The sequence below is a fragment of the Pongo abelii genome, chromosome 10 (genome assembly GCF_028885655.2).
Source record: "Pongo abelii isolate AG06213 chromosome 10, NHGRI_mPonAbe1-v2.0_pri, whole genome shotgun sequence".
Classification (NCBI taxonomy): Eukaryota; Metazoa; Chordata; class Mammalia; order Primates; family Hominidae; genus Pongo; species Pongo abelii.
This window is the reverse complement of record NC_071995.2, coordinates 6,820,229-6,832,553: the sequence shown is the minus strand read 5'-3', so window position 1 is coordinate 6,832,553 and position 12,325 is coordinate 6,820,229. Positions and strand designations below refer to the sequence as shown.

General features: G+C 54.7%; 1 protein-coding gene across 3 annotated transcripts; it reads right to left on the bottom strand.

Annotated features, from left to right (window-relative positions):
* Positions 1-495: 495 nt before the first annotated feature.
* On the bottom strand, positions 496-5,311 carry PTMS (parathymosin). Of its 3 annotated transcripts, none has more exons than XM_054527895.2 (5): positions 4,716-5,311; positions 1,778-1,849; positions 1,453-1,531; positions 1,236-1,297; positions 496-1,062 (listed from the first exon to the last, which is right to left on the bottom strand). In XM_054527895.2, exons 1-5 carry the CDS (start codon positions 4,758-4,760, stop codon positions 1,012-1,014), a joined length of 309 nt encoding a protein of 102 aa, XP_054383870.1. In that variant the 5' UTR covers positions 4,761-5,311; the 3' UTR covers positions 496-1,011. The 3 variants fall into 3 exon arrangements, with proteins under 3 accessions (XP_054383870.1, XP_054383871.1, XP_054383872.1); XM_054527896.2 differs by lacking the exon at positions 4,716-5,311 and adding an exon at positions 2,274-4,037; XM_054527897.2 differs by lacking the exon at positions 496-1,062 and having other exon boundaries at positions 1,256-1,297; positions 1,453-1,608; positions 4,716-5,309.
* Between the last annotated feature and the right edge of the window lie 7,014 nt (positions 5,312-12,325).

Below are 12,325 nucleotides of genomic sequence, written 5' to 3'. Positions count from 1 at the left end.
ATGAGACCCAGGATTTCCCTGCTTGACTAGAAGGAGCTCGCTTCCATGCCAGGCAGAGGGCATCTCTGATGCCAGGCAGCTCACTCCAGATCCCAGCAGGCTGAAACCCAGGACTACCAGCCCTCTCCCAGCTCAGGGGCAGGACTTCCTGTTTCTGGGCTGTTTCTCTGTGCCTGGTTCAGCACAATAGAGCTGGTAGCTTTCCACTGGGCTCAGCAGTGTCTAGGTCTTGTGTGGGTTAGCAGGGAAGTGTGTATTGCTGGGGAGGAGCATCCCTGAGAATCCAAAACAGGACATAAGTCAGCTCTCAGAAGAGCTGGGCTCCGGGCCACCCCTGGAGGGCTGATCTTGTCTTCTTGAGTCGTGGGTGGTAGGAGTGTGCTGCTGCTTTTGTATCAAAGGGAAGGGTCCTGGCAGAATGGGAGGTCAGCCACCCTCCTCCCTCTCTACCCTTTTGTCGCACTGACTGGACCCCCCGGGAAAGCAGGAGACAGGTTAAAAACAGAAGCGCGACCATTTCTTTATTAAATTATACAAAAAGGGAGGGGAGGGGGGCAGCTGTGGGGCTCGGCCCCAACCCCGGCCCCACCCCGGCCTGGCGCTGTCTGAGAAGAGGGGATCTGAGGGAGATCCAGGGATCAGGCAGGATAGGGATGGGGCAGGACATGAGGCTGGGGGATGCAGAGGTTAGGTGGGAGAGGCTACCAGAGGAAGGATGAGGCTGGTAGGGGAGGGAGAAAGAGAGCAAGGAGAGAGAGGAGCAATTAGGGGCCAGCTGGAGAGCTCAGATGGAGCAGGTCAGGAGGTGGAACAACGGCAGAGTGAGGGTAGAGGGCGCAGTGTCTGGAGAGGCAGAAATGAGAAGGCTGGGGAGAAAGAAGAGGGTGGCAGCTCTGGTGCAGGGCCCAGAGCAGGGAGCCAGGTGAACAGTGGCTGGACTTGTCTGCCCCCGCCCCCACCCCCACCTCCAGGCCCAGAGAGGCCTCCCAACCCCAGCCTGTTGGCAGGGGCTCACGCCGATGCCCCATTTTCTGTCTTCTGCCGTTTGGGATCCGCTTCATCCTGTGGAGAGGGAGAGAATGGGGGAGCTGTAAAATGGGAGGGGAGACCTCCCCCTGTCCCGGTCCTGTTCCAGCCCCCACCCCTGCCGCACAGGGATCTGGATCCAAATCCAAAGGGCGCCCAGCCCGGCTGCATCCCTGACAGCCCCTCAGGCCCAGCAACCCAGCCCAAACCTCCTCTTCGGCAGCTCTCTTCAGCGCGGGCCCTTCGTCATCCTCTTCTTCTTCTTCCTCATCTGAGGAGCCAGAAATGGGTCATTGGGGAAGGGCAGGAAGCTCTGGCAGAGCCCCTGTGGTCGCCCTCAGCCCTGCTTCAGGTCTTCAAACCCACCCTGACTCTGCTCCTTTGAGCCCGGACTTTGCCAGCCCAGCCTCCCCTGCCCCTCCCCACCTTCTTCTTCCCCTTCATCTTCCTCCTCTCCATCCTCGGCAGTTTCTTCTTCTTCCTCCTCAGCCCCGTTCTCCTCCTCCTGTGGGGACCAGGAGAGAGAGTGGCCTCAGGCTGGCTGCATGCTTTGCCCACCATCACCACCAATGGGACTGGAGACTGGGTGACAGAAGGACTTGGGAGGGGCCGCAGGGTGGGGCAGCAAGGAGGAGAGGGCTCAGGGGAACGGCAGGACCCAGCACCCTCAGAAGGAAAGCGGAGGAAGGATGAGATGATTGGGAGGGAAGATGGTAGGGCAGATGTGGTCCTCTCCCCCACGCCTCCACACCTCCACCACTTCTTTCTTTCGCTCTTTCCGGCTTGCCTTCTCCTCCACCTTCTCCTTCTTCTCCTTCAGGTCCTGCAAGGGAGAAAGAGGTCACCTTTCTCACCACAAATGGCTTGCAGCCCCTAAGTCCCTGCAGCCCCAGCTCTCCCTCTGTAGTGAGCTTAGAGGAGTGTGAACTGAAGAAGGTGGCCACAGCTTAGAGACAGAGTAGGGGCCCCAGGGTCCTTACATTACAGCCATGAAGGGTTGAGACCAAACACCTCCTTCCCCAAGACCCAAGGTGGGGTGGGAAAGGGATGAAGAACCAGGAGCGGGCAACCAGGGTAATGATCCCCACCCCCATCAAGTTCTCCCAAACCTCACTGGCTGAAGAGTTCAGCTCAGCAAAGCAAATCCTCTCCATCTGCTTGCAGCCTCAGTGCCCCACCCCCTCCTGGGTCCCTCCGCCTCCCTTGCCTGCCCCCCCACTGCCCGCCCAGCTCTGCCTTTTGTCTACCTCTGGGGCCTTTTCCTGAGGACTCTCTCTCCTGGGCATCCCTCCCAGCTTCCCCTTCAGCTTCTAAGGTCTTTGTTTCTCTCCGTCTGTGTCTCCCTAATCCTCAGGACCCTACTTGGCCAAACACCACACACACCTTAGCACATTCCCAGCACCCCCCCCCCACTTTCTGCCCTCCCCACCCCAACACACTTGAAGTAGTTTCCTCTATCCCTGCCTCCCATGGTGTGTGCAAGGGGTAGTGGAAGAGTGGAAGTAGCCATTTCCAGTGGAAATGTAGGTGAAGTAGAAGAGAAAACAAGGAGGGGAAGAGTAGCAGGCGTGGGAGACAAGGAGAGAGCAACAAACAAGGTCTGTGACTGGGGTGGGATAGGAATGGAGAAGAGGGAGGGACCTGTCTAGTAGACCCTCCCACCAGCCAGCCCCTCTCCTTCACCCCAAGATCCTAGCAGGCATAGGTTGACGTCCTGTGCTGATATGGCACATGTGAGTCCCTTGTGGACACTACACTAGCCTCCCAATTCAGATTCCAGTGCTCTCCCCACCCACTGCTTGGCAGGCACAGTGTAACACGGTAGGTGTCCTTGTGTGATCTGATCTGGTGTTGGTGTGCCATGCTGTGTATCTGATTCCATGTGAATGGAAGTCTCCTGTGTGAGATCACCCTGGGAGGAGGGGGTCCTTTCTGGAACAGGATAGGGGATAGGAGAGGAGCCTGGTGCAGAACGGCTGCCCTGGGGGGCACTCAATTCCCTTCTCCCTTTAAGGGTAGCTCAGAACTCTTCACTCTCACTCCAGAGAGGGTGCCCTTCCACCCTACCGTGAGGTCTTCATTCCTGTGCCACAAGGTCAGTATGGCATTTCCACTACCTAGTGGGCTCTTCCCTACATCCTGGGCCAGGAGAGCAAGGAGCTGGTCAGCTTCTCTCTGGGGGCCCCAGCACCAAAAGTCTGTATGGCCCTGGCCTGACTTTCCCATCTGGGCTGATGCAGGGAGGGAGTGAGAATACCAGAGACCAAAGTTCAAGGGGCCGGGCCCTCTCCTCCCCTGTTCTGTCCTTCTGGTCACTGTCCTTCCATGATCCCTTTTCCAGGAGAATATGTGACCTGGGCCCTAGGTCTTCTGCTAAGCGGCCCTCTGGCCTCATTTACTCAACACAGGCACACACACTGACACCGGCCGACAGCGATGCACAGACACAGTTAGAGAGGAGCACCCACGCGATGGGAGACACCTGGCCCAGCGCTGGGCCATTCTGGTACACACTCTTGAGACAGCACAGGAGCACAGCGGAGCCACTCAGCACTCACAAAGCGACAACATGGCTCCAGAACATCTACGTCTCCACATGCACACATGTAACCGACACGGGCAGTCCCACACACTCGCTGGATTTCAGACATACAAAGACACCTACTCAGTGAAGTCACATGCCACCGCACAGCCCGCCGGAGGGCCACACGGGCGCACCTTGGCAGATCGCACACAGCCCCTCTCCCACCGCCGTTAATCCCATTGGCTCCCCCCGTTTCACTCCGCGGGCCTCCGGGAGACCTGTGTGACGGCCCCTCAGCAACCACCGCGCCTCCCCCCGCCATACACATACACACACAAGATAGGGCTCCCAGCCCCCAAACCCCGGCCGCGTTAATTTCCCAAAGCGACACTCCGCAGGTTCCCTGGGGAAATTAGAGGAAGGCTGGAAGAGAGGCAAGGGCGAACGGATGGGGCCGGGGAAGGGAGTTGATGAGGGCGAGGACAGCTCGACGCAATGCCATGCAATGCCCAGCCTCGGCTTTTTCGAAGGCTAGTCCTGCCCCGCTTCTAATTTTTAGGAATTCGAGATTCTTTCAGTATGTATGTGGGAAGGGGACGATGAAGAGAAAAGAAAGCTGAAAGCCAGCTAAGGGGAGGGAACGAGAAAACAGAGGCGGCCGCCGTCCGGGGAGAGAAGCGGGCGACGGTCGGGCCGCGGGGAGGGGCCGGGAGGAGCAGCCTCCAGGGAGAGTCCTGTTTACACTTGAGGATCTCAAACCGCTTAGCGAGGAAAGGCGAGGTCAGGTTGCAAGGAAAGACTGGGCAGCGGGGCGCAGGGAGGGGGCGCGGCAAAGTGAGACTCGGGGCGTTCGGACGGGAAGCCGGACGGGATCCGGTCAGCGAGGTGGGGCCGAAGAGGGGTGGGGACGGCTGCGGGGGCCGGCGCGACCGGAGCGGCGAGGCCGGGCGCCGTGGTGCGCGCAGGGCAGCTAGGGGGCGCTGGCGCTAGCCGCGCGCAGCCGGGAAAGGAGCTCCGGGCCGGGGAGCGGTGGGAGGGCGCAGTGGGGTCCGCCAGGACTCGGGCGCGAGGGCCGCGCGGGGCCGTCGGGGGCGGCCTGGGGCGGAGGACCACGCCGGGCCCCAGGGCTGCGCGAGGTCCGGGCCGCCGCCGCCCCTGCCCGTACCTTGGCGCTCAACTCGGCCGCTGCCTCCACGCTTTTCTCCGACATGGTGCCGGGGCCGGGGCCGGGGCTGGCGGGGAGCCGGGGTCCCGGGGCCGAGACGGAGGGGCCCTGGACGGCGGAGGGTGGCCGCGGCCGGAACCTGGCGCGGTGGCGGCGGCGGCGGCGACAGCGGCAGCGGCGGCCGCTCGGCAAGCTGGGTCTCTGGAAGAGGCGGCAGAGGCGCGCGGGGTGGGGCGGGGGTGGGTCTGGAGCGGAGACCCGCAGGGCTGCGGCCGTCCGGAGGGCGGGCGGAAGGGCGGTGCAGGCGGTGGCCGGCGCGCTCGGCCGCGGTAGCTCGGTCCCGGGCTCGCCGCCCCCGCACCAGCAGAGCTGCCGCCGACCAGCCGCTGCCGCCCCCGGGAAGGGAACCCGCTTATAAGGCGGCGCTGCCCGACGGGAGGGGCTTCCCAGGGGTGGGGCAGGCGGGAGCGGGGAGGAGAGGAGAGGGGAGGGGGATGAAAGAGGAGGTTGGAGAGGTGGGGATAGGAGGATGAAAGCGAGGGGAGGGAGAGCTAGAGAGTCGGGAGGGAGGACGAGACCAGGAGGGGGAAATGGAGAGACTGACGGCCGCGGAGAAAGAGTGGGGCGAGGAGGTGGGAAGGGGTGGGGTTCCTGCGGGGAGGCACCTTTCCAAATCCCAACCTACTGCCTGCGAATGTGGAGTCTGGCTTTTGGGGGCGGACTGGAGAGGTGGCCAGAATCCTACTGACCCCAAAAAAAGCCCTGGGATTTTGCCAAGGGGTGGGGTGAGGGGAGCAGATGGGAAGATAGGGCAGGTATTTGAGAAACCTAAAAGCTTAAAGAAGAGGAAGAGGGTTCGGGCGCTCCTTCCACACCACGCCGGATTTCCCCCTCTCATCCTCCATCCACATTCTCTGGATGGCCTTGAGGAGGGATGCGAGGGCAGAAAGGGCGGCCCAGCCTTCTCTCCCGCCGATTGACACTTGTGACCCTTGCCGGGTGCCTCCCTTCCTGGCCCCGTGCTGTGAGCCGGGGGCAGTCAGGCCCCCTGGTCTCCTTTGCTCTCTTCCAGCTCTCCTCCATCTTCTACCTCTCTTATTCACCCGTCTCACCTCACTTTTATTCGCCTGGTCCTTCTATTTCTCTTCATCCGTCCTCAGTCATCTGTACCCAGACCCCTCCCTCACAACCAATTATAACTCGAATCGCTCCTATTCTTCTCTCACCTCTTCTCCACTCCTCACTGACTCTCTTCTGCCCTTCCACCTCTGGTCTCTTTCCCTATCTTTCCCAGACAACCCTGCTCTTGTCTTATCTGAGTCAGGCACCTGGCCCTCTATTCTTGGCTGGCTTTCCTCAACTCCTCTTTCTGTCCTCATTTTTTACATTTTCCATCCTTTAGCTTTTCTCATTCCTCTGCTGCCATCTTCCCTAGCTTTTCTGGGTTATATTTGCCTCCTTTGCAAATATAATACAGGTCCAGGTCTGGAGTTCCAGCCCCACCCTATTCCAGACATCCTCAGCTCCTCGCCCTCAATCTCGGTATCTTTGAGTCATTTTGAAAAGCTTGGGATTTCAGAAGGGAACAGGGGCTGGGTTGTGTATTTTAAAGGTCAGGAAGGTGGACGGAGTGGAAGGCTGGGGTTTGGAAAAAGACCTTTGATGTGCGTGCACTCCCATATTTGTCTGTCATTATCATTATTCCTCATCTTATTATTTTCATTTTATTAATAAAAAACCACATTGATGATCATTATCATTATTTTGTGTTTGAGTGCTTAAATACACCATCTTTTGGTCCCTTCATGTACACGCCTCCCAGTTTCTCTTTCTGACTTTTCTATCAATATTTCAGTCTCAGTCTCCTCAAAAATCTTGGGGCCCCACCCAGGATTTTTCCTTGCCGGACTCTGTCCATCTTTTCTGAGATCTTTCCATGTCCCTCTCTCAGTCTGTTTCTCTGACTCACTGGCTGATGTCTTCAGCCGTCTCTCACCGTCTCCATCTCTGTACTCCTCTTGCTTCATTTATCTCCCTCTCCTTGATCCTTTTCTACCGCCCCCCCCCCAACCCAGTCTCCCAGTCTCGCTCCCTCCCCATCAGGCTCTTTCCTCTCCCTCCCGCCTTCCTTTCCTTTTCCCTCCACTCCACCTCCCAGCCCCGCCTGCTGTCTCGGACACCCTGCTGGGCTCTTACCCTGTTGCCCTGGTAACCGCCCCCCACTCCGGTCACCTCCACTCCCCTCCCCCCTCCAATCACCGCCACCAACAACCTCCATCCACCTTCCTCCTATTTTTCCTGATAGCCAATAGAAACCCTGTTGCCAGGTGGAATGCTCATTTGAATCAGCCAATCCAGAAGCCTAACTGCTTGCCCTGCCTTATATGGGGATGTGAGGAGGGCCACTCCCCCAACTCCAGCCCCACAGGGGACCAGCCCCTCCAGTGTCCCTTCTCCCCGCCCTAAAGAGAGGCTGGGACACTCCCTCTCACCCTTCCATAAGGGACCTGGCCTCCCACTTCTCTAACTGGGACCACCAGGGTTAGCGTGGGCTGTGGGCCGGACTGTGGGCTGGGCCTCAGGGCTGGGGGTGGGAATGAGGTGTGATTAGGGAAGGGGAGGCGGAGGGAGCCGGGAATTTTGCCCAGGGAGGGGTGTCTGGGAGCAGAGGCAGCTGCAGTGGAAAATTCCAGAGAGATGGAGAGGCAGAGAATGGGAATCCTGCCCCAAAGCCCAAGGGAGTGCCTTGAGAATCTAAGAGCTTGGACACTAGGGTCCGAGGGATCCCAGGGAAAAGATCTAGAAAGCTGGAGGCCTGGATCGAATTCCTTTCCTGCGTGGATGAAGGATCCTTTAGCCTTCTCTCTCTGGTTGGACAACAAACCAGTCTTCTGAAGTCTTGGCTTCATGAGAAAGAAGCTGGAAGTGAGACTTGGGATGAAAGTGGAGTGAGTGGGATCTGAAAGTCACCCGACAGTCCTAGGGGTTAGCCTCAGAGCCTCTGGGGCCAACGGTGCTAAATGGCCTGTGTTTGCTTTTCTCTGTGGAACTATTTCTGAGGCTTTGTGGAGGCTTGCCTATTCCTAGAATTACCTTACTCTACAGTCCAATTGAGAATTTCTCCCACTAGTTGAATGGGGGAAACATGTGCTTCTTACACATTTTCTGAAAGCGGGAAAAAGGTGACCAGGTGAGAACAAGGAAGGTGTGAGCCCCCTGGAAACGATGACTTCTGGCCTGACATCCTAGAAATTTACCTTGATACCATGTGTGGGAAGTGTTCAATTCTAGTTATTTCCATCTCATTCTTGGTGACTTCTTCCCCCTCTCCAGCTTCCCGGATTTTTTTCAGTGTGCCTAGTTCTCCTATTGGTTAAGGAGTAAGGAAGGCCCTAGTTATCATTCAAGGCCTTGGAAGACAGAGACCTGAAAGCTGGGGGGGCTATCTCCACTCTTCATTTTACTTTATCCCCATTCCATTCCCAGTGACCTCATTTTTTATCCCCCATTTACCCCATTTTCCTTTGCTTTTTTTTTTTCTTTTTCAGTCTAAAACTTTTCAAAACGAAAGTCAGTAGAGAGATGAGAGGAGATGGAGTCCTAGAGGAAGACCTAAATTAGCCTAACTTCGATCATGTTTTTTTATTATTGTTGTCTTGAGACAGTCTCGCTCTGTCACCCAGGCTGCAGTGCAGTGGCACAGTCTCCGCTCACTACAACCTCTGCCTCCTGGGTTCAAGCAATTCTCATGCTTCAGCCTCCCAAGCAGCTGGGATTACAGGCATGTGCCACCACACCTGGATAATTTTGTATTTTTAGTAGAGACAGGGTTTCACTATGTTGGCCAAGCTGGTGTCGAACTCCTGACCTCAGGTGATCTGCCCACCTCGGCCTCCCAAAGTGCTGGGAGTACGGGCATGAGTCATCACACCTGGCCGGATCATGATTGAGTGTGTTACCTCCACGAGTGTTAAAAATAAGGAGAGATAATCTTCCAAGCAACACTAAGGCACATCCATCATGCGTCCCATCTCCGTGGGTACTCCTTTTCTGCAGTGCCTCCCTGATTCCTCCTGACTTTGCAGACCCGTATCCATTTTTCCCATATGTTGTTCTCAACACCAAATCGCCTTCCTTGGTCTTCCACCCATACTAATGTCTTCTGTGGCATAGTATCTAGCACCACACCAGGGACAAACAAGAAAGCTCAATAAACCATCTATTTCCTAGCCCAGAGGCACCATTTTGGACTCAATCTCACAGCTCTCTCAACATTCTTCAAGGAGGCTGGGAAAACACAACATGCTGCCAGGATACTGGCTTCCCTCTGTCTGACTTGAGATCTTCCCAGTAACTACTGATGTCCTGGTTGAAAGTCTCTTTTATGTTTTGAACATCACAACCAAAGTTTCTGTGGCTTTCCTACTTTTCTCCATGAAATTTCTCCCCAGTAAAAAAAGAATGGGTTTAACCTTTATACCTCTCCTTCAGATTTTTTTTTTTTGGGGGGGGACAGGGTCTCACTCTGTCACCCAGGCTGGAGCACAGTGGCACGATCTCAGCTCGCTGCAACCTCTGCCTCCAGGGGCTCAAGTGATCCTCCCACCTCAGCCTCAGTAGCTAGGACTAGAGGCGCCCCACCACACCTGGCTAATTTTTTGATTTTTTGTAGAGATGGGGTTTCACCATGTTACTCAGACTGGTCTCGAACCCTGGGGCTCAGGCGATCCACCCGCCTCAGCCTCCATTATAGGCGTGGACCAGCACATGGTCCCTTCTTCAGAATCTTGATTGGCTTTTCTTATTCCCCCTGCCCTCCTTCGGGACTGCCTTTGCCTTTTTTTTTTTTTTTTTTTGAGAGAGTCAGTCTCGCTACTCTGTTCCCCAGGCTGGAGTGCAGTGGTGCAATCTCGGCTCACTGCAACCTCTGTCTCCCAGGTTCAAGTTATCCTCCTGCCTCAGCCTCCTGAGTAGCTGGGATTACAGGCGCCCGCCACTGTGCCCAGCTAATTTTTGTATTTTCAATAGAGACAAGGTTTCACCATCTTGGCCGGGCTAGTCTAAAATTCCTGACCTCGTGATTCACCTGCGTTGGCCTCCCAAAGTGCTGGGATTACAGGTGTAAGCCACTGCACCCGGCCTCGCCTTTGCTTTTACACCTAGAATAGTTTGCTACTGCCTGACTCTCTCTGTCCTGCCTTCAATTTCTCCCCCACATTCACTCTTCAACATGTCTTCATGGGCCTTCAACAAAGTCCAGAAGGAAGGCAACATTTATGGGTGCTTTCCAGCTCTGTCCAACAAAACTTTCTGTGATGATGGAAATGTTCTTTATCTGCACTTTCTAATATAGTAGCCACTAGTCATGTGTGGTTACTGAACACTTGAAAGTGTGGCTAGTGCAACTGAGGAACTGATTTTTTTTTATTTTAATTAAATTTTTTTTTTTTGTAGAGACAGAGTCTCACTCTGTCACCCAGGCTGGAGTGCTGGAGTGCAGTGGCATGATCTCAGCTCACTGCAACCTCTGCCTCCCAAGTTCAAGCAATTCTCCTGCCTCAGCCTCCCAGGTAGCTGGGACTACAGGCACACACTACCACACCTTGCTAATTTCTTTTGTATTTTAGTAGAGATGGGGTTTCACCACGTTGCCCAGGCTGGTCTCGAACTCCTGAGCTCAGGCAATCCGCACACCTCGGCCTCTCAAAGTGCTAGGATTACAGGCATGAGCCACCGCGCCCCGCCTTTTAATTAAATTTATTTATTTATTTATTTATTGAGACGGAGTCTCGCTGTATTGGCAGGCTGGAGTGCAGTGGTGTGATCTCGGCTCATTACAACCTCCACCTCCCGATTCTAGCAATTCTCCTGCCTCAGCCTCCCGAGTAGCTGGGACTACAGGTGTGCGCCACCATGCCTGGCTAATTTTTGTATTTTTAGTAGAGATGGGGTTTCACCATGTTGGCCAGGAAAGGTCTCGATCTCTTGACCTCGTGATCCGCCCACCTCGGCCTCCCAAAGTGCTGGGATTACAGGCGTGAGCCACCACTACTGGCCATTAATTAAATTTAAATAGCCACATGTGGCTAGTGGCTATTTTCCATATGGGACGACACCACTTTAGACCTTGGCCCTAAACTGCCTCTTTTTCCACCTTTTCAACCTCCATCACCAGTAATCCTTAAGTAGAAAGTCAGGGAGCAACCCTGGCTGCTGTGTTTCAGGTCATCAGGACCACTGTTGGCATATACTTTACCATAGGTGTGTGTTTGTTCAGAGTGTTCACATTTTCATAGATTAAACAGACTGTGTGGCTGATCCAGGGGACCAGTAAAAATGAAAAGGCAAGGGAAAATAGGACCAGGAGTAACAGCTAAAGACTTGTTTTGCCCAGAAGACTGAGGAAGGGAGGATTTCATGACCAGGAGGAGACGATGACAGTGTCCACTGAACCCTCCCAGGTGACTTCAATCTCAGAGGTCCTGTTCTCTCTTCACAGACTCCCTAAACTATTCCATGTTGTACTGCAATGGGTTTAAGTCCCACTGCCAACACACACCTCAAACACACTTTCAACTCTCTGGCACTAGCTTCTCTCTGGAGTTCCGGAGTCATGATTCCAGTTCTGCTCTGTTCAGTTCTCCCTGGATGCAACACAGCTCCTCAAACCTAACTTGTTCCCACTGAAATTCCCTTGAGTTTCCTCTTTCAGTTGATGGGACTGTCCTCCACCCATACATTCACGCCCAGGGGTCATCCTAGATGCCACCTTTTCTTTCCCTCCCCAGATCCCTCATTCCTTGAGTGCCTCCTCTGCTGTCTAATCCCCGCCCTGCCTCTGCTCAAAGGCTCACTCACTGACTTTAAGCTTAAGCTCCTTACGGTTTTCAATCATGATTTAAGAATTTTTTTTTTTTACATCTTCAGCACCTATTTCCATACCTGGAATATTGTAGAAGCTCAAAAATGTTTCCTGAAATGCATAAACTGCCTTTCTACCTAAAATATAAACAGACTATTGTAATTTTCCCTACAGGACAAATTCTAGAAGCAAATACGGCCCTTCAAGGTCTGACTCCTTTTAACCTCTGTAGCCTTACCTCACACCACTACTCCCTCAAAGTTTTGCTTCAGCAATTTTTTTTTTTTTTTTTTTAGACGGAGTCTTCCCCTGTCGCCCAGGCTGGAGTGCAATGGCGCCATCTCGGCTCACTGCAACCTCCGCCTTTAGTAGAGATGGGGTTTCACCATGTTGGCCAGGCTGGTCTTGAACTCCTGAGCTCGTGATCCACCTGTCTCGGCCTCCCAAAGTGCTGAGATTACAGGCATGCGCCACTATGCCTGGCTGATTTTGTATTTTTAGTAGAGACGGAGTTTCTCCATGTTGGCCAGGCTGGTCTCGAACTCCTGACCTCAGGTGATCCACTTGCCTCGGCTTCCCAAAGTGCTGGGATTACAGGCGTGAGCCACCGTGCCCAGCCAGGATGTCTTCTTGAAATGATTAAAGAATAATTTGAAACTCCAGTGCTAATGCCAACAAGTACCATTAGCATATCTACCCAAGACGGTCTAATATCCAATATCTTATAGTCACACTAGGTATGGAATTC